General features: G+C 42.2%; 1 protein-coding gene across 1 annotated transcript in view; it reads left to right on the top strand.

Annotated features, from left to right (window-relative positions):
* The window catches only part of LOC137243798 (uncharacterized), a 186,686-nt gene that overhangs the window by 106,609 nt on the left and 57,067 nt on the right, over window positions 1-23,010 (top strand). The window contains exons 4-6 of the mRNA XM_067771897.1: window positions 16,425-16,899; window positions 19,723-20,467; window positions 20,535-20,658. Coding sequence (XP_067627998.1) covers window positions 16,425-16,899; window positions 19,723-20,467; window positions 20,535-20,658 — 1,344 coding nt within the window. The remainder of the gene's footprint in view (window positions 1-16,424; window positions 16,900-19,722; window positions 20,468-20,534; window positions 20,659-23,010) is intronic.

The following is a 23,010-nucleotide window of genomic DNA, read 5'->3' as shown; positions in this document are numbered from 1 at the left end:
TGGTTTTTGGGATTCGTCCGGGATCCCGTCGTGGTCCTTTCGGGACTTTTTTTCGACTAATACGGGATCATTTGCGGACCCTTTCGACATCATTTCTGGATAGTTGTCGGGATCCCGTCACGGTCATTTCGGGAGTATTAGGGGATCATTTGAGGACCTTTCCGGCATCATTCCTGTATTGTTTTCGGGATCCCGTCAGGGTCATTTTGGGACCATTTTGGGATCATTTGGGGACCCTTCCGAGATCATTTCTGGATCCGTCCGGGATGCCGTAGGAGCCATTTCGGGATTTTTTGTTACTTTTCCGGGATAGTTTTTGGACCCTTCCGGGATCATTTCTGGATCTGTGCGGGATCCCATCTGGGTCATTTCCGGACTATTTCGGGATCATTTTGGGATCCTTCCGGAATCATTTCTGTATGGTTTTCGCGATCCGTCGTTGATTCCCTCGGAGCCATTTCGGAACCTTTTCTGGAGTATGTCGGGGTCATTTGGGGACTTTTTCGGGATCATTTGGGGCTCTTCCGGCATCATTTCTGGATGGTTTTCGGGATCCGTCCGGGATATCGTCGGGGTCATTTGGGGACTTTTTCGGGATCATTTGGGGGCTCTTCCGGCATCATTTCTGGATGGTTTTCGGGATCCGTCCGGGATCCCATCAGGGTAATTTCGGGACTATTAGGGGATCATTTGTGGACCTTTCCGGCATCATTTCTGGATAATTTTCGGTATCCGTCCGGGATGCCGACGAGGTCATTTCGGGATCATTTGGGATACCTACCGGCATCATTTCTGGATGGTTTTTGGGATTCGTCCGGGATCCCGTCGGGGTCATTTCGGGACTTTTTCTCGACTAATACGGGATCATTTGCGGACCCTTTCGGCATAATTTCTGGATAGTTGTCGGGATCAGTTCGGCATCTCGTCACGGTCATTTCGGAACTATTAGGGGATCATTTGAGGACCTTTCCGGCATCATTTCTGGATAGTTTTTGGAATCCTTTCGGGATCCCGTCAGGGTCATTTCGGGGCTTTTTCGGGATCATTTAAAGATGGCTTTCAGCATTCGTTCGGGAACGCGTCAGGGTAATTTCTGGACTTTTCCGAGACTATTTCGGCATCATTTTGGGACCTTCCCAAGATCATTTCTGGATGGATTTCGGGATTTGTCCGGGATGCCCTCAGGGTCATTTTGAGACTATTAGGTGAGCATTTGAGGACCGTTCCGTCATCACTTCTGGATGGTTTTCGGTATCCGTTCAGATTCCCGTCGGAATAATTGCGGGACTTTTTCGGGATCATTGGGGTCCCTTCCGACATCATTTCTGGATGGTTTTTGGGATTCGTCCGGCATCCCGTCGGGGTCATTTCGGGACTTTTTCTCGACTAATACGGGATCATTTGCGGGCCCTTTCGGTATCATTTCTGGATAGTTGTCGGGATCCGTTCGGGATCCCGTCAGGGTCTTTTCGGAACTATTGGGAGATCATTTGAGGACCTTTCCGGCATCATTTCTGGTTAGTTTTCGGGATCCTTTCCGGGTCCCATCAGGGTCATTTCGGGACTTTTTCGGCATCATTTAAGATTGGTTTTCAGGATTCGTCCGGGATCCGTCAGGGTAATTTCTGGACTTTTCCCAGACTATTTCGGGATAATTTTGGGACCCTCCCAAGATCATTTCTGGATGGATTTCGGGATCTGTCCGGGATGCCGTCAGGGTCATTTTGGGACTATTAGGTGATCATTTGAGGACCTTTTCGGCATCACTTCTGGATGGTTTTCGGTATCCGCTCAGGATCCCGTCGGAATTATTGCGGGACTTTTTCGGGATCATTTGGCGTCCCTTCCGGCATCATTTCTGGATGGTTTTTGGGATTCGTCCGGCATCCCGTCGGGTTCATTTCGGGACTTTTTCTCGACTAATACGGGATCATTTGCGGGCCCTTTCGGCATCATTTCTAGATAGTTGTCGGGATCCGTTCGGGATCCCGTCAGGGTCTTTTCGGAACTATTAGGTGATCATTTGAGGACATTTCCGGCATCATTTCTGGATAGTTTTCGGGATCCTTTCGGGGTCCAGTCAGGGTCATTTCGGGACTTTTTCGGGATCATTTAGAGATGGCTTTCAGGATTCGTCCGGGAACCCGTCAGGGTAATTTCTGAACTTTTCCGAGACTATTTCGGGATAATTTTGGGACCTTCCCAAGATCATTTCTGGATGGATTTTGGGATCAGTCCGGGATGCCGTCAGGGTCATTTTGGTATTAGGTGATCATTTGAGGACCTTTCCGGCATCACTTCTGGATGGTTTTCGGTATCCGATCAGGATCCCCTCGGAATCATTGCGGGACTTTTTCGGGATCATTTGGGGTCCCTCCCAAGATCATTTCTGGATGGATTTCGGGATCTTTCCTGGATCCCGTCAGGGTCATTTAGGGGTGCGTTCGAGATCCCGTCAGGGTCATTTCGGGACTTCTTCGGGACTATATCGGGATCATTTCTGGATGGTTTATGGGATCCGTCCATGACCCCTTAAGGGTCATTTCGGGACTATTAGGTGATCATTTGAGGACCTTTCCGGCATCACTTCTGGATGATTTTCGGTATCCGTTCGGGATCCCGTCGGAATCAATGCGGGACTTTTACGGAATCATTTGGGATTCCTTCCGGCATCATTTCTGGATGGTTTTCGGGATTTGTCCGGGATCCCGTCGGGGTTATTTCGGGACCTTTTCGGGCTAATACGGGATCATTTGGGGATCCTCTAGGGGTCGTTTCGTGACTTTTTCTGTATTATTTCGGGATCATTTTGGGACCCTTTCGGCATAATTTCTTGATGGTTTGCCGGATCCATCAGGGTCATTTCGGGACCATTTTGGGATCATTTGGGGACCCTTCCGAGATCATTTCTGGATCCGTCCGGGATGCCGTAGGAGCCATTTCTGGATTTTTTGTTACTTTTCCGGGATAGTTTTTGCACCCTTCCGGGATCATTTCTGGATCTGTGCGGGATCCCATCTGGGTCAATTCCGGACTATTTTCGGAATATTTTGGAATCCTTCCGGAATCATTTCTGTATGGTTTTCGCGATCCATCGTGGATCCCCTCGGAGCCATTTCGGAACTTTTTCTGGAGTTAGTCGGGATAATTTAGGGACCCTTCCTGGATATTTTCTGGATGGTTTTTGAGATCCGCCCGGGAGCCCGTCAGGGTCATTTCGGAACCTTTTCGGGATCATTTTGGAACACCTTCAGGGATCATTTCTGTGTTGTTCTCTACATACGTCTAGAATCGTGTCGCTCTCATTTCGGGTTTTTTTGGGACTATTCGGGGAACTTTTGGAGACCCTTTCGGGGCATTTCTGGATGGTTTTCGGGATCCGTCCGCGATAGCGTTGGGGTAATTTCGTAGCTTTTTCTGGATAATTTCGAGATCATTTGGGATCCTATCAGGTTATCAGCTCATTTAGTTCTTTTTTTTACTCAATTACAAAAATAAAATGCATTAGACAGAAAACAAAATTGTAAACAGATAATAAGCAGGCTAACGCGAATAGCCCATATATTTAAAATTTTCCTTGCGGACGGGGCCGCGGGTAAAGGCTAGTATATATTATAAATGGGAAAGTTTGGATGTTAAGATGTTTGGATGTTTGGATGTTTGTCCAGACGTTTGTCTTTGTGACTCAATAACGCAAGAACGGCTGGACCGATTTGGATGAAATTTTGCACGCATATAGCCAATATTCTAGAAGGATCTAATAGCTATATATTTTTCAAAAGGGGCGTGGTCCCCGCCCCTTAGGAACAGTTATAATTTAATTATTATATTTTTTCGTCTTTGCGACTGAATCACGCCAGAATGGCTACACGGATTTTGATGAAATTTGGGACACAGACAGTAGTCTACTAGCGAAATTTTTTTCGAACATGGAAAGAGGGGTGGGGGTCCCACGACCCCTTCGAGAAATTATTTTTCATAATTTTTACACATTATAACTTTACGTATACTGGCCTTCACCAATATCACAGACTCAAGGGGTCAAATAAGTCGAGGGCTTACAAAGTAAGCAGTGACACCCTCCGCCCGCCCCCCTTTATCTCCCCCTCTGGTGTAAAATCCATAAATTGTTATAACTCAATCTAAATTTTCTCCTAAATCAATAGTTTTTGGTATCTGGTACATACAGAACGAGATCTAGACAATTTTGGAGGAACGATCAGTGGTCCTCTCCTCTACTCCCGCCATCCGCCCTCCATCAATTGTTTTTATTAGCACGCTTTTATTAGCTTTACCTGTATGTTTCTATCTAACTTTTTATTCGCTCCAATGCGCCTGCTGCCTTATTAACATGGTTTTATAATTAGCTTCACCTTATTTGTAATCCCGTAAGGGTCATATCGAGACCCTTCCGGGATCATTTCTGGATGGTTTTCGGGATCGGTCCGGGATTACGCCGGGGTAATTTCGGGACTATTTCGGGATCATTTTGGGACCCTTCCGGGATCATTTCTGTATAGTTTACGGGATCCCGTCGGGGTTATTTTGGAACATTTTCGGGACTATTCCGGAATCATTTCGGGACTATTTCGCGATCATTTGGGGACCCTTCCGGCATCATTTCTGGATGGTTTTCGGGATCCGTGCGGGATCTCGTCGGGGTCATATGGGGACTTTTTCGGGATCATTTGGGGGCTCTTCCGGCATCATTTCTGGATGATTTTCGGGATCCGTCCGGGATATCGTCGGGGTCATTTGGGGACTTTTTCGGGATCATTTGGGGGCTCTTCCGGCATCATTTCTGGATGGTTTTCGGGATCTCGTCGGGGTCATTTGGGGACTTTTTCGGGATCATTTTGGGGCTCATCCGGCATCATTTCTGGATGGTTTTCGGGATCCGTCCGGGATCCCGTCGGTGTCATTTCGGGACTTTTTCGCGACTAATACGGGATCATTTGGGAACCCTTTCGGCATCATTTCTGGATGGTTTTCGGGATCCGTCCCGGATCCCGTCGGGGTCATTTCGGGACTTTTTCGCGACTAATACGAGATCATTTGGGAACCCTTTCGGCATCATTTCTGGATGGTTTTCGGGATCCGTCCGGGATCCCATTAGGGTAATTTCGGGACTATTAGGGGATCATTTGTGGACCTTTCCGGCATCATTTCTGGATAGTTGTCGGGATCCCGTCACGGTCATTTCGGGACTATTAGGGGATCATTTGAGGACCTTTCCGGCATCATTTCTGTATTGTTTTCGGAATCCTTTCGGGATCCCGTCAGGGTCATTTTGGGACTTTTTCGGGGCTAATACGGGATCATTTGGGGATCCTCTAGGGGTCGTTTCGCGACTTATTCTGTTTTATTTCGGGATCATTTGGGGACCCTTCCGGCATAATTTCTTGATGGTTTGCCGGATCCATCAGGGTGATTTCGGGACCATTTTGGGATCATTTGGGGACCCTTCCGAGATCATTTCTGGATCCTTCCGGGATGCCGTAGGAGCCATTTCGGTATTTTTTGTTACTTTTCCGGGATAGTTTTTGGACCCTTCCGGGATCATTTCTGGATCTGTGCGGGATCCCATCTGGGTCATTTCCGGATTATTTCGGGATCATTTTGGGATCCTTCCGGAATCATTTCTGTATGGTTTTCGCGATCCGTCGTTGATTCCCTCGGAGCCATTTCGGAACCTTTTCTGGAGTATGTCGGGGTCATTTGGGGACTTTTTCGGGATCATTTGGGGCTCTTCCGGCATCATTTCTGGATGGTTTTCGGGATCCGTGCGGCATCTCGTCGGGGTCATTTGGGGACTTTTTCGGGATCATTTGGGGGCTCTTCCGGCATCATTTCTGGATGGTTTTCGGGATCCGTCCGGGATATCGTCGGGGTCATTTGGGGACTTTTTCGGGATCATTTGGGGGCTCTTCCGGCATCATTTCTGGATGTTTTTCGGGATCCGTCCGGGATCCCATCAGGGTAATTTCGGGACTATTAGGGGATCATTTGTGGACCTTTCCGGCATCATTTCTGGATAATTTTCGGTATCCGTCCGGGATGCCGACGAGGTCATTTCGGGATTATTTCGGGATCATTTGGGATACCTACCGGCATCATTTCTGGATGGTTTTTGGGATTCGTCCGGGATCCCGTCGGGGTCATTTCGGGACTTTTTCTCGACTAATACGGGATCATTGGCGGACCCTTTCGGCATAATTTCTGGATAGTTGTCGGGATCCGTTCGGGATCCCGTCACGCTCATTTCGGAACTATTAGGGGATCATTTGAGGACCTTTCCGGCATCATTTCTGGATAGTTTTTGGAATCCTTTCGGGATCCCGTCAGGGTCATTTCGGGGCTTTTTCGGGATCATTTAAGGATGGAAGGGATGAATGATTTTCGGAATCTGTTTGGAAATTTTTGTATCATCTTGGGACCCTTCCGGGATCATTTTAGGTCTCTTCGCAACCGGTAGTTCAGCACACATGCCTATTAGGTGAGCATTTGAGGACCTTTCCGGCATCACTTCTGGATGATTTTCGGTATCCGTTCGGGATCCCGTCGGAATCATAACGGGAATTTTTCGGAATCATTTGGGATCCCTTCCGGCATCATTTCTGGATGGTTTTCGGGATTTTTCCGGGATCCCGTCGGGGTTATTTCGGGACGTTTTCGGGGCTAATACGGGATCATTTGGAAATCCTCTAGGGGTCGTTTCGTGACTTTTTCTGTATTATTTCGGGATCATTTGGGGACCTTTCCGGCATAATTTCTTGATGGTTTGCTGGACCATTTTGGGATCATTTGGGGACCCTGCCGAGATCATTTCTGAATCCGTCCGGGATGCCGTAGGAGCCCTTCCGGGATTATTTCTGGATCTGTGCGGGATCCCATCTGGGTCATTTCCAGACTATTTCGGGATCATTTTGGGATCCTTCCGGCATCATTTCTGTATGGGTTTCGCGATCCGTCGTGGATCCCCTCGGAGCCATTTCGGAACTTTTTCTGGACTATGTCGAGATCATTTGGGGACTTTTTCGGGATCATTTGGGGGCTCTTCCGGCATCATTTCTGGATGGTTTTCGGGATCCCGTCGAGGTCATTTCGGGACTTTCGGGATCATTTGGGGTATTTTTCGGCATCATTTTTAGATGGTTTTCGGTATCCATTCGGGATATCAGCAGGGTAATTTCGGGACTATTAGGGGATAATTTGGGGACCTTTCCGGCATCATTTCTGGATAGTTTTCGCTATCCGTTCGGGGTCATTTCGTGATCATTTGGGGTACCCTCCGGCATCATCTCTAGATAGTTTTCGGGATCCCATCGGGGTCACTTCGGGACTTTTTCTCTACTGATACCGGCTCATTTGAGGACCCTTTCGGCATCATTTCTGGATAGTTTTCGGGATCCGTCCGGGATCCCGTCAGGGTCATTTCGGGACTATTAGGGGATCATTTGAAGACCTTTCCGGCATCATTTCTGTATAGTTTTCGGGATCAGTCCAGGATCCCGTCGGATTCATTTCGGGACTTTTTCGGGATCATTTGTGGTATTTTCCGACATCATTTCTGTATGGTTTTCGGGATCCATCCGGGATCCCGTCGAGGTCATTCGTGACTTTTTCGGGATAATTTGGTGTTCCTTCCGGCATAATTTCTGGATGGTTTTCGGTATCCGTCAGGAATCCCGGCGGGGCCATTCTTGGACTTTTTCGGGACTAATACGGGATCGTTTAGCGACCCTTCCGGCATCATTTCTGGATGGATTTCGGGATCTGTACGGGAACCCATCAGGGTAATTTCGGGACTATTTTAGGGATCATTTGGGGACCCTTTAGGGGTCATTTCGTGACTTTTTGTATTACGGGATCATATGGGGACCCTCTCGACATCATTTCTGGATGGGTTTCGGGATCCGTCCGGGATCCCATCAGGGTTATTTCGCGACTTTTCGGGATCATTTCGGAATAATTTCTGGATGGGTTTCGGGATCCGTCCGGGATCCCGTCGGAGTTTTTTCGGGATTTTTTCTGGACTATTTTGGGATAATTTGCGGCCCCTTTAGGGATCAATTCTGGATGGTTTTCGGGATCCGTCCGGGATCCCGTCAGTGTCATTTCGAGACTGTTTCGGGACTATTTCGGAATCATTTTGGGACTCCTCCTTAATAATTTCTGCATGATTTTCGGGATCTGTCCGGGATCCCGTCGGAGTTATTTCGAGATTATTTGGGGACCCTTTAGGGCTCATTTCGTGACTTTTTCTGTATTATTTCGGGATCATTTGGGGACCCTCTCGGCATCGTTTCTGGATGGGTTTCGGAATCCGTCAGGGTAATTTCGGGACTTTTTCGGGACTATTTCGGAATCATTTTCCGACCCTTCAGAGATCAATTCTGGATGGTTTTCGGGATCCGTCCGGGATCCCGTCAGTGTCATTTCGGGACTTTTTTGAGACTATTTCGGAACCATTTTGGGACCCCTCCTTGATAATTTCTGCATGATTTTCAGGATCTGTTCGGGATCCTGTCGGAGTTTTTTCTGGACCTTTTCGGTACTATTTTGGGATAATTTCTGAATGATTTTCGGGATTCGGCCGGGATCCCGGCGGAATTATTTCTGGACTTTTCCGGGATCATTTGGGGATCCCTCCAGATTCATGGATGGTTTTCGTGATCCCGTCATGGTCAAATGGGGACTTTTCGGGACTATTTCGAGATCATTTGGAGATCCTTCCGGGATTATTTCGGGATGTTTTTCGGGATCCATACGGAATCCCGTCAGCGTACTTTCGGAACTTTTTCAGGGCTATATCGGGTTCCGTCAAAAACATTTCGGTACTTTTTTGGGAGTATTTAGGGATCATTTCAGGATAGATACTTCAGGGATAATTTCTGGATGATTTTTGGAATCCCTGCAGGATACCGCCAGGGTCATTTTGGGACCCCTCCGGGATAATTTCTGGGTCATTTTAGGGATCTGTCCGGGATCCCGTCGGAGTTACATCGGGACTTTTTCGGGACTTTTTTCTGGATTATTTCGGGATCATTTTGGGACCCTTGCGGGATAATTTCTGTATGATTTTCGGGATCTGTCCGGGATTCCGTCGGAGTTTTTTCGGGACTTTTTCCGGACTATTTCGGAATCATTTGCGGACCTTTCAGAGATCAATTCTGGATGGTTTTCGGGATCCCGTCAGGGTAATTTCAGAAATTTTTCGGGACTATTTCGGAATCATTTTGGGACCCCTCCTGGTTAATTTCTGAATGATTTTCGGGATCTGTTTGGAAATTTTAGTATCATCTTGGGACCCTTCCGGGATCATTTTAGGTCTCTTCGCAACCGGTAGTTCAGCACACATGCCTTTTTAAATTATAAGCTTTTGTGGCCGTGGATTTGCTAGCTTTTTCGTTCTATTTTTGAGTTTTTTAAATGAATCGTGTAACGAACTGTTATAACTATAATTACACTTTTTGTAATATTTTAACCAACTAAATACCCGAAAAAGCAACACTATTTTCATATAAAAAATTATCTTTGGTTTTAGCTAATTGTAGATTCACTCCTTTGTTCTATGAGTAGTAATTCTTTCATCCCTCTCATATCAGTTAATTTAATTTAAAAATAAAATGTATTTTTTTTTAATTCGAGAAAACTGTATTGTACTATTCATGAAAGCGCACCTTTCAGCTTATCTTCTAATTTAGTTTTTTTTTTTTTTTACAAAATTACAAAAATAAAATACACTAGACAAAAATAATTTTTAAACAGATAACTTAATAAGCAGGCTAACGTGAATAGCACATATATTTTATTTTCTCCTTGCGGACGGGGCCGCGGGTAAAGGCTGGTAAATAATATAACACTGCATTTTAGCAACTTAACGTTGTGTGGTGTTGTGGCTGAGCATCAAGGCGCCGCTTCCATTTCTGTATGAAAAGTTCCAAGGTGCTTAGGTTCGAATCTCACTAGCAGCACACTGAAATCGATTTTTTTATTTCTTATGTTTTTAAACGGTTTTATTTAGGTTGACTTGACAGAGGCTGGCTGGTTGGATGGCTGGCACGAATTTTGTAATTGAAATTTAAGTAACTTCCCGATAAGCTACAACCTTGAAGCTTGGAATATAGTTCAGAACCCGATGATTATGCAATAATAAGAAAAAAATTGCCGCTAGGTGGCGCAAGGATCGAGATATTCACAAAAATCGCATTTGTGGTCCGATTTGGCTCATATTTGGAACACATAATACATACAAGAATAGAAAGCGACCTATGGAAAAAATCGCCGATAGGTGGTGCAAGGATCGATATATTCACAAAAATCGTATTTGTGGTCCGATTTGGCTCATATTTGGAACACATAATACATACGAGAATAGAAAGCGACCTATGAAAAAATCGCCGCTAGGTGGCGCAAAGATCGAGATATTCAAAAAAGTCGTATTTGTGGTCCGATTTGGTCCATATTTGGAACACATAATTCATGAATGGATAGAAAGCGACATATGATGTCCGATTTGGCTCATATTTGGAACAAATATTACATACAGTCCGGTAGAAATGACGTCAAAATATCTTGGAGTTGGAGGAGGGACAAGACTACGTGGCGCAGAGTCGAGTAAAGTCTTTGGAAGGATTATGTATTGAGGAATTAGATTGTAACAAATTGTCAGGAAAGTCCTTGCAGTAATGAGTCACTTAATGAACTAAATAGATTGAGAAATAATAGGCAATTAAATAAAGACTAAAACTTGAAAATAAAATACTTAAAAAAATTTTTTTAGTTAAACGGTTTTATTGAAAACAATACTTACATGAAGTAATAATAATACTAAAAGCTAGAAAATAATTAGGTAGGTCCTAGGTACTAGTCATATCACACTCCTCATCAATCTACGGCGTTGATCAGACAATTAAATAAAAGCGTTGGACGCGTAAATTTCTATTGATAGTCATAAGTTAGACTAACTGGACCTTAATCAGGTTATGCTACGCCTCACATTTTTAGAAATTTCACCCTCCCAACGCTTTTATTTAATTGTCTGATCAACGCCCTAGATTGATGAGGAGTGTGATGACTAGTACCTAGGACCTACCTAATTATTTTAGAGCTTTTAGTATTATTATTACTTCATGTAAGTATTGTTTTCAATAAAACCGTTTAACTTAAAAAACTTAAAAAAAATTTTTTTTTTAATTTTTCTTTGCGAACTTTATATTTTAGAAATGAAACAATAATCTTAAACGCGTTTTTAGCAGATAATTTGCATACTTTCACCAATAATTACTAAAGACGGCTTACTGAATTCAGCTGTAAATCGAGTTTCATTATTATTATTTTTTTTTTTAATGTTTCTTTCTTAATTTAAAATTTTAGGATTAAAATTGAATTGAAATATTAAAATAAATCGTTTTTGGCAAATACATTTAATACTTTCCTTCAATATTTTATATTTGTGATTTGCCCCGGCCCGGATCACAAATTCGTGACCGGTATTGTGAGACCGGGGACGCGAGACAGCTTACAGAATAGCAAAATGTCTCAAAACTTAGGTTAGGTTGAACTGGCCGGTCAATAAAGACCTCACATAGACTGAATGTATCCATAGCGTTACCGGAATTTGTTTGACAACCAAATGGAAGAACCCCAATCAGGTACTAGGACTTATGTTATAGAATAACTCCGTCCTCTTGGCAAGTAATAGAAGCTTTCTAGGACCTAGCTTAATTGCGGCCGCGAGATCTGGCAACTTTTACGTCCCTAAACACTGGATCATTGATCTGGCGAGGGCAGGACACGAATACAGAACGTGCCCAACCATTTTTTCCTCTCACTTCCTACATCTGCTGTTACTGACGAGACCTAACTTATAAACATGTGACGCCATAAGGCAGTGCCCAATTAGTATGCAGATCGTGAACCTTTAATCTTCTCTCTTCCGCGATATGAGCCACTTTATGTGTTTGATATCGCAGGTTTTGGACATGATCTTTGAAATTTTGCATCCCCGCGCTTTTGTGCCTTTCCTGCTTGAGGGATCATATGCAGCTCCTGTCTGCTTTTAATTTCTCCAAAACGGATTGGGACATCTAATGTCGTTTCAGCGAGTGTTGCAACCTCCTTTGCCAACTCATCGGTCTTTTCGTTACCTTCTATCCCTATATGACCGGGAACCCAGTATTCATATATGTATGGCCTGACCTGAGCGAAGTTTTTCCAATGCTTCTTTGCGTTCCAGAGAGATTATTGCCTTAATCGCCAGGCTTCTTCCAGAATTTCTGCTGCTTTTTTCACGGTCGAGACATTGTTGAAAGCTCCGGCTAAGTCCAGAAAAACACCTATGGCATATTCCTGGTGTTCCGGGGCTTTCTCTATATTCTTGACCACCCTATGCAATGCAGTATCGACGGACTTGCCTTTTATGTAAGCATGTTGTGCTGAAGAGAAGAATTCCTCGTTCATATTTTATTTTATATACACATTTATTAATCTCTCTAGAGTTTTGAGCAGAAAAGATGTCAAAGTTATAGGCCTATAGTCTTTCGGTGCAGATGACTGGCTTTTCCCACTTTCGGTATTAAGACTGCTCGAGCCGTTCTCCAAGATTTCGGGACATAGTTCAGCAACCCTCAATGATTTTTCTCCTCGCTTTTTGCAAGTTTTGTCATCTTAAAAAGCTCTTTCACCTGCCTTCTAAGAAGACTCAGCTCCTTAATCCACCATGGTGGCTTTGCTTTCCCCTTGAATCTTCTCAGAGGACAAGCTTTGCTGTACGCAGTTGTCAGCGCTTTTGATAAGAAGTTATTGCATTCCTCCAACTCTTCTACGGCGGTAACCTGTTTAGGCTGACCCAGCCTTCCTGATACATATTTTGGAAATTTGTACCAGTTCGTTGCCCTAGGGTTTCTAAATTTTTTCCCCTTCTCTGTCCTCTTTAGAGGGATTATGGAGCTGATAAAGCTCAATATGATATCAAGCACATTGCTTGACGTAGGACCAACATATGTAGGCACGTTACCCCTGTTGGCCACCTGTAGACTACTCTGTAGTATATAACACGAAAGGGGCTCACCTTTATCACTTATATCGTCCCCTCCCCATAGGCTGTGGTGCGCATTCGTATCCGCGCCTATTGCAAGCCGTCCTCTACACGCTTCTTGATCCACCAGCCTTTTGAACTCCGCTAGGTCTTCGGTAAAGAAGTAAAAGTTCAGAGTCTGGAGGTCCGTTTCTCCCTCCACTGCTCGAGCGTCTTTGTTAGACTCGCAGCACCATTGAGCTTTCAACATCTACATCTACTTACTTTCTTAATTGGAGCATAGGCGTGTTCCGATAAAAATATTTCCTTAGCCGGAGTCTTGTTTCATTCGCATAACATGACCTAACCAGCGTAGCCGATGCGTTTTAATTCGCTGGCCTATATTGATGTCTGCGTAAAGATCGTACAGCTCATAATTAAGTCTTCTTCGGTACTCGCAATCGCCAACGCGTAGAGGTCCGTAAATCTTTCGAAGAAGTTTCTCTCGAACACTCCCAGAGCCACTTCATCTGATGTTGTAATGGTCCATGCTTCTGCACCATATAGCAGGATGAGTACGATAAATGATTTGTAGAGCATGATTTTTGTTTGCCGAGAAGGGACTTAAGTTTTCAATTGCCTACCTTGTCCAGAGTAGCATTTATTGGCAAGAGTGATTCTTCGTTGGATTTCAGAGCTGATGCTGTTGTTAGTGTTTATGTTGGTTCCCAAATAAACACAGTGTTTTGCAAAATCAGAAAATGATAACGAAGTGTTTTACTATTTCGAAATTATGGCTACCAACAGTAGCGTGGTTTCCCAGGCGCAACGCGCTGCCTCTTTGCTCGATGACAGCAGGTACTTCGTTTTGTCCTCATTCACCATCAAACCCATCTTTACAGCTTCTTTTTCCAGTTTGGAGTAAGCAGAATTAACGGCGCGGGTGTTCAGACCGATGATATCAGTGTCATCAGCATACGCCAGTAATTGCACGAATATTGTTCCAGAGGGGTTAAGTTCTGCAGCTAGTCTAATTTTCTCCAGCACCAGAGTAAAGAAATCGCACGATTGGGGGCTACGCTGTCTGAAACCTCGTTTAGTTTCGATCGGCTCGGAGAGGTTCTTCTCTATTCCGACCGAGGTGATGGTGTCGCTCAACGTCATTTTGCACAGCCGCATAAGTTTTGCGAGGAAATCAAATTCAGATATAGCGGCATATAGGCAGCTCTTTTTCGTGCTGTCGAAGGGGGCTTTAAAATCGACGAAAAGGGGATGTGTGTCCATTCTATTTTCGCTGATTTATTTTCCAAGATTTGACGCATTGTGAAAATCTGGTCGATGGTAGATTTATCAGGTCTGAAGCCGCATTAATAAGGTCCAATTTCGCGATATTAAGAAGGCTTATTCCGCGATAGTTGGTGCTGTTTGCAGGTCCCCCACTTAGATTCCAATCATCGGGCATGCACTCATCCGACCATATTTTGCAAAAAAACTGATGCATGCGCCCTACCACCTCCGTATTTGAAAAGCTCCGCAGACAATCCATCGCGCCCGCGGCCTTTTTATTTTTTCTGGTTATTGCCATTCTGACTTCGTCATAATCGGGTGGGGGCCATTAATTCAATCCTCATAGATTGCGGGATTGGGTTCATCATCCCTGTGCGGTACATAGCTGTTTCCATTTAGGAGAGCACAGAACTGTTCCCTCCATAATCTAAGTACCCTCTGGACATCGGTTAAAAGGTCGTCTTACAGGAGTTTGCCCCGAACTTTAAACCTTCCGTCTATTTTGGTAAAATTTCGGGCGTTATTCCTGGTGGCTAGCAGACTCTGCCTCTGCTTTTTTCCTCCTGAAAAGGAGGCCCGCTTCCCTTTTCAACTCGCGGTAGCGTTCACTCACTCTCCTTGTTTCGCTCGCTTTTAACGTGGCGCTGTAGGCAGCGTCTTTTTTTTGGTTGCAACGCGGCATTCTTCATCGTACCAGTGTTTTTCCGTGGTCGCCGGTAACCAATTTTCTCCTCGAAGTGCTTTAGAGATATCCTCCCACTGCTCCTATCGGGTTGACTTGTGCACTCAGCGAGCAGGTGTGAGAGTCGAGTTGCGAAATCATTGGCAGTCTGTTGCGATTGCAGCCTTTTAACGTCTAGCTTTCCTTGTATTTTTTGTTCCTTGGTTTTAGTAGCGCAGAGGCGGCCGCGTATTTTGGCTGCGACGAGATATTGATCTGAGTCGATGTTGGGTCCTCTGATCGTGCGCACATCTAAAGCCTTTCGGCATGCTGTCCGTCTATCACAACGTAATCGATCTGATTGCGTGTATTTCTATCGGGGGACAGCCATGTAGCTTGAGGTATATTTTTATGCATGAACCTCGTGCTGGATATGACCATGTTTCGAGAAGCGGCAAAGTCGATCAGCCTCAGTCCATTAGGAGAAGTATCATTGTGTAGGCTGAACTTTCCGACTGTGGGGTCAGAAACACCACCCTGGCGTTATCTCATCGTCTTTCTCCTCTGTAGGTGTAGGTGCATCATCGCAGATGAATGATACATTGAAAAATGTTGCTTTTATTCGGATAGCGGCGAATGTTTTTCTTAGGGTTCTCTGCATCATTGATTTACTTGTGCACTTCTGCCACTGCGCCTTTGTCTCAAAACTTATTTTCACCCCTAAATTTCTCAGCGTTAGCTTTCATTAAAGCAGAGACGTCAAAAATAAAAAATAAAAAATAAATCTAAGGCGCGATAACCTCCGAATAGATTTTAGGCCGAGCTTCTCTTCCAATTTGCGTCGTACTCCTCTTGATTTTCCCTACAAATTTATGCTTACTCCTGTTTTATGCTGACTCCGAACGGCAGATGAATTTTTACTGAGAGCTTTTAATGGCAGAAATACACTCGGAGCGCTTGCCAAACACTGCCGAGTGGCGACCCCGCTTAGAAAAATTTTCTTCTAATTGAAAAACCTTATTTCTAAAATTTTGATGTTGCTTTGCTCGGGGTGTGAACCCAGGGCATACGCTACCATCACACCACAGTGGCATCAGGACGTCGAAAGTACCACTTTTTATTCAATGCCAGTGATTTATGTGGCAAAATCAAGACGGGACTGAAAACATTAGAACTACTGTGGGAAATGCTTTTAGCACCTCTTGTGCAGTGACATAATCCCAACGAGACATAATCTCAAACATATTTGTATGTTATTGTGTATCTTAAAAACGGGGCCGCAGATGAAGATTTTGAATAAAAAAATCACGCGATTTGATTTCACTTCAATGTTGTAATATATAACATACATTTTTTATTTTTGTAAGATTTCATTAATAATTGGTCTTAAGCTCATGATATGTTAAAAAATTTGTTAATTACTAAAGACTCCTATTTTTGAACTCTTTTTTACAGGATATGCGTGAAATGGAGCGTCGTAAGCGTGTTGAAGCTATTATGGGGTCCAAACTCTTTCGGGAGGAATTGGAACGCATTGTGGATTCCGCACGTGACGGTGGTGGCATCCTTCAGCAACTGTCCGACATAATGGGTGTACCAACATCGACCCGGGTCGGCAATGTTTTTAAAGCTACAAATTGTATGCTGCCAATTAACGATATACGCGGTGTTGAGTCGATGGGTTATGCTAAAGGTGAAAAGATTTTACGTTGCAAATTGGCTGCCACATTCCGTTTATTGGATTTATATGGTTGGACACAAGGATTGGGCGCACAAATAACTGCACGTCTTAAGGTCGATCAAGAAAATTTTCTAGTGAATCCATATGGTATGATGTATCATGAGATTACGGCGTCATCATTGAACAAGGTCGATATGCAAGGACAAATTGTGGAACAGGGCACCACCAATTTTGGTGTAAATAAGACTCGTAAGTTAGTCTAAAATAAATCTTGGAATTTCCTTGATAATTGCGTCATAGATCCCTTTGGATATACGCTCTTTCGTTCAGAAAAGGCTAAAAATTAAAAACAAATATTTTTTATTCACGGTAACTTTTTTTTCTGTTTTCTGGAATCTCCTGAAAAATTTTTGTTCAGATGCCAAAATAGGCCCCCAAAATTATGAGCCTTTTATATTAATATTAACCCAAATGTGCCCACCAGAAGCACGTAGCTATTTTCAAAGTGCTTTGCCAATGTTATTATGGATTAATAAATAAATTTCATATTCGCCCTATATATAGGACATTGGGCACATAGCATACTTTTTCAGAAAATTTATCAAAGGAATTTAAGAAGTAGTTATTCGAAAGTTTATGTTGGACAAGATGAAACTAATTTTGTTTTTTTTTTTTTTTGAAACTACTCCACAAACATATAAATAAATAAATGCAAGGAGAGATATACCTCCGAAGAGATACAGGCCGAGCATCCCTACCAATTTGTGTATTGCTCCTTTTAATTTTTCCTACATGGCGGGACGGGATCCTCATGTTTTTACGCCGACTCCGAAAGGCATCTGTAAGCCAAATGAGTTTTCGCTGAAAAGAAGGCAAAATTTACCGGTAAAATTATATTTCTCTGGAATGCATATCTGTCCGCCTCATTTGTTAATAACTGAGAAAGGAACAGAAAATCTTTGGGTTTTGACAAACTATTTTTCGAATAGTTGTACAATATACTTTTTTTTGGCTTTTTCTTAACGAAAACTTGCGGTTTTATACCTTGGCTCAACGATACTCGTGTGTCGTCATCTGAGCCACATTGATTGTTTGAATATAACAAAGCTTTATGCCCAATGTCTTACATATAGGACACTCATATATTTGGTAATACAACCTACATAATTAAACATGTCTCACTTTGCAAACTCAAAGTTGTGTGTCCTGTGTATAGGACATTGGTCATATCGCACGTTCCATTGTAAACAGGTGTAATTCAAAATTTAGGGCCTCATTCTCTATTGCGAAACGAACGATCGCTTCTCCTCAGAGACTAATTGCTAGTATATTTGCACTATGTTATACGATGGCAACTTATTATTTGACACTTGCTTTCACCTTCCTGTTTGACGAAAAGTAAGAAACGTAAAGGCCGAACGAAAATGATAGAGCATACCATTGCTAGGCGAAATCGTTTGGAGGCGAATTGATCGTCTGAGCTATCGCTCGCAATACAAAATCAAGCTCTTAATTTTGTTGGGAAAACGCAAAGTTTTTTTCATATAGTTCTATCATAAAAATGAGATAATCATATATTTCTCCTTTTATGGTCTTTTTGAGTATTATATAAATTTCAACATAATCTTCTCAGTTGGTTAGTATGTACTCGTATATCGAAAAATGTAAAAAAGTCAATAAAACGTGCGATATCTGGGTTAGGTTGGTGCCGATCGCCCTTTGCACCCCTTTGGAACTTGCATGGAAAACCCTGGTTTTACATCTTCTAGTTTGTATAATTATCTAAAGGCGGCCGCCGCGGAGTGGTGATAGCGTGCTCACCCACCAAATTGAATGTCAGAGTTCAAGGTCCTGAAGAAATCTTTTGGCATATTTTTGTGGAAAATTATATTATTATGAATCAATTTTTCCCAAAAACATTTAATAAATATAAAAAACCTAAAATTGTTTTAATAATGTTTTCATACATTAAGCTAAAGGGCACTCCCCGCTTAATAATATATTTTTATTATAACTACGGCTTAATTGGGTAGCCAGCTACTACGCAGAACTCGGACCACTATGCCGAAGAAACCACGCAAAAGCGTTCCTTTTCGGCATTCAGTTAAATAAATACATTCGAAGTTAATTCGAATTTCTATGCTGTTTGAGCTTCGTCGATTGCCACTTTCAGGATTTTGTTTAAGCATCCGAATTATTTGCACTGCATTTACAAGGGTCATATTGCACCACCTATAGCCATTCCCGAGAAGACCAATCAGTCGTTCCAACGTTTTTAAAAGAAACAAGAACAGCTTGTTCGGTCTAAAGTTCTTCGGAGGGACCTGAACGATTATTCCTTCCATTGAAATGAAGGTTAGACAGAAACCAGCCAGCTACAAACAATCTCCAGAGATCAGTGGAATTGTGCAACCTGTCCGTGAAGACTTGGAGGACTTAATCGAGCGGTGATTGAGCTGCGCTAGCACTTGCTTGGTTCCAAACCCTCCAAATAATGAAAGGAATCGATTTCTGCTTCAATAACTAGCAGATCCATCTCACTGACTTACAATACCATTTTCGGAATGATTATAGGCATAGGCGTTGAATACGCTACTCTTACCCCAAGTTAGGGGGTTAGAATATGCCAAATAGATTTAAGGGGTTGTGTAGCGCAATATATAGCTCCTCCAACCCAATTGTCAACCTCACCTATCCGTGGCGAATCCTGTTTCATTAACAGCCGAGGCTCTGGCGACCCAGAACTCTTCATGGATATAGAGAGGGGAAGGGCGGTATGGCCTAGATGTGGTCATAACAAATCGTTCCGGAGATGGTCGGGCTTGGTACCGGAACGTGCCGTATCTGCATCCGGCGAAGGACCATCAACATCGATAACACTCCCCAAGGCCTTCGGAGAGTGTCCTTATCGTTACAACACGATACTCTTTCCTTAAAGGGACGAGGGAAGGATCGATTGTTCAAATTCAGCGATTACTGTTAGTTGATTAACTAGATGAAAGATTTAATTAAGGCAGAAATAATAAAATCCATTAGATATTTGTACAATATTAATGTTTATCCCATTCGCAGATTTTGCCTTGCACTCGGTAGTGCACGCCGCTCGTCCAGACATCCGTTGCGCCATTTATATCGGTTGCACATCTGTCGTCGCCGTATCCTCATTGAAAGTCGGTTTACTCCCAGTAACTCGTGACGCATGCGTTTTGGGCGAAATTACCACACACACATACACCGGCACACAAATGGACTCAGATGAACGTGATCGGTTGGTACGTGGACTCGGTCCAAACTCGAAGGTCTTGATACTCAGCAATTATGGTGCTTTGTGTTGTGGTGAAACCATTGAAGAAGCATTCTTTGCTGCCAGCCATATTGTAAAGGCATGTGAAACACAATTACAATTATTGCCAGTTGGTGTTGATAATTTGGTATTAATACCAGAGGAATCGCGTAAAACGATTTATATAGAGGCGCGTCGTCCCCCTGAAGATTTAGAAAAAAAATTCGCTGCTGCAGTGGCCACAGTTGAGGCAGCAAACGCAGAAACTGCTGCTTCTGGAGCTGAAGGTGCCGGTGCAGCTGTTGCGGCAAAATCAGCTGTGGCTGGTGGTGCGGCACCCAAATGGCGTGTGGGTGGTGCTGAGTTTGAGGCGCTTATGCGTATGTTGGATAATGCCGGTTATCGTACTGGTTATATATATCGTCATCCTTTGATTAAGTCGGATCCACCAAAACCTAGAAATGATGTTGAACTGCCACCAGCGGTGAGCTCACTGGGTTATCTACTAGAGGAAGAAGAGCTTCTGAAGCAAGGGTGAGTGAATTAAACGGTTACAAATTTATATTAATAATTTATATTAATAAATTTGTGTATTCCACAGTATTTGGAAGAAAGGCGATTTTCGTAAAGGCGGTGATCGTAGTCGTTGGCTTAACTCGCCAAATGTCTATCAGAAAGTTGAAGTCCTGGAAACTGGCACACCCGATCCGAAGAAAATAACAAAGGTAGAGATTATAACATTTGAAGATAAATCTGAAGGAAGTCAGAAGTAAAAATTAATATATGAAAAGTTTATCTCTGAAATAAAAAAATCCCAAACAATCTATTAACCGGAACAATAACAAAATTTAATAAAAAACTAGATTAATAAATATATGAATTAATATCGCTAACTGCATATACAACAAATCGTAGCATAAATATCTTGTCTTCGGTGACATGTTTAGAAATCAGTAATGCTTATCAGCCATAGCTAACTCTAGCTTTATAGAAAACAAATATTGCTAGTATTTCGCTGCCATCGCTCAATGTACGTATGTATCGTATATTTACCAATGCGTCTAATATTGTCTAATACCTTATTTTGTATATTTAAGTATACTGCGTTACTAAAAAGGTTATACTAGGGTGATCGAAAAAACTGCTTAGATTTTACTTTATTTTACGTCGGTGAACAATTTTTTGACTATCAATTGAATTAATTTGGACGTTTGCTGTCACTATATGTGTTCGTTATTTTAATTTTTTTTTTTAACCGAGGACCGCAATGGTTCTGACTTTTACCAAAAGAGTAAAAATTACTGCTAAAAATACACCTTTATGTTTAGTCAAATATAACAGTTTTAATTCTTTTTTGTAATTTTAATCGAAGAAACCATTTGAACAAATTTACTTTTCTTTTTTCAGTTAGTCAAAAATAAAAGTAAAGTAAAAAAAAATCATGAATGAGAATTCAAAAATAAATACATATATGTGTATAACAAAAAAACCTAAAAAAATTATTGTTCTCGTCATTCCTGTACAAGAAAAATTGATTTATTTAATTTAAAAACAAAAAAAGCAATAATTAAAGATCAAAAAATAAATAATAAAACATACATATAAATAATATAAAATATTTAAATAAACAACAAAAACTGTGAAAAATACACTTAAAAAACAAAAAAAAAAAGGTATTTTTAACCCAATTGTAAGCCTCACCTACCCGTGGAAAACCCTGTCCCCCCTGAAGCCAAAGCTTAGACGACCCTAAGTTTCATGGAACTAGGGAGTAGGGGAGGGATTGCCTAGAAGGTTCAATGTGGTCATATTAAATTGTTCCCGAAGTGGTAGGGTTTGTGCCTTAAGGGTGCTTGTTACCGGAACGTACCGGATCTGCATATCCGGCGGAGGACCATCAACATCGAAAACTCTCCCCAAAAACTTTTCGGAAAAGAAACCTAAATAAATAATAAAATTGGGCGGAAAAACGAACCATGAAATTGCCGAAAATGGCTAACAAAATACATAAATGATTATGTTAAAAGAAATAACAAAAAAAATTATGAAAAACGAAAAGAAATAGAATACACACCAATTTCAGACAGAAAGTTAATGATGTAATTAATCAAGTTGTATACATTATAGCGCTTATTGAAGTCAGTAAATGTGCCGAACCAAATACAAACTTTTAATTATTCCATTATAGCTTAGTTGAAAGCATAATGGCGTAAAAAATTTAGTCGGGGTTGTTTGCTGTTTCGGATATTAATTTCAATCTAACAATTGACAGTGAAAATTTAATTATATTTTATAGTTCATAGAGAACACCCAACAATGCAAAATATTATATCAGCAAATTATAATACGGCTTTTTAAAAAATAAGCACATATTCAATTGAAGGCAATTTATCTTGAGATTATCGTCAAATGCCTTTTGACAATTTTTTGTTAAAACAAAAGGAGCTTCTGGATGAAATCGGTATAAAAAAACGCAAAGAAGTGTAAAAAAATGTAATAAAAAGAAAGTTATTGATTGCTTATTTTTTGGGCCTTTGAAAATCTTCAGTTCGGTTTCGACTGTAATTGGCCGGAGCTTTTTTTTGAACCAGCTGGGTCTTGAAAATCACCATTCGATCTTTCTCTTTCTCATATTTTTGTTGGTGACCATAACATTAACATGTTTTTCTCCTAACAAATAAGCTTTTAATAACTATTTTATTTAAATATTTTTTTGTATTCACTCGTTATCATTCCGAATACAAAATATGCTTAGCTTCTAAACGTGGAGTGTTCCCAATAAACATTTGGGCCTGAGACACATTAAAGCTTTGGTCGATAACTAGCATGCATCTGATCCTAGATATTTTGTGCAAGGTTTCTCCTGTAGGTTAATCCCTCCTAACTTAGGCCTGGATGAATTTGGGACCTTGTATCTCTTTGTAAACAAGACCATATCCGTCTTCTCCGCTTTGGTTTTCAACCCGACATTAAATGCCCAGGTATGAATATCCCGAAGCGCCCGACCCATCATAATTGTTGGAAGGCACTTTCCACTTATCACAATTGCAACGTCATCTGCGTAAGCGGTAAGTTTT

The sequence above is a fragment of the Eurosta solidaginis genome, chromosome 3 (assembly GCF_040869045.1).
Source record: "Eurosta solidaginis isolate ZX-2024a chromosome 3, ASM4086904v1, whole genome shotgun sequence".
Classification (NCBI taxonomy): Eukaryota; Metazoa; Arthropoda; class Insecta; order Diptera; family Tephritidae; genus Eurosta; species Eurosta solidaginis.
The sequence above is the reverse complement of the archived record's forward strand: the minus strand, read 5'-3'. Positions and strand labels throughout refer to the sequence as shown.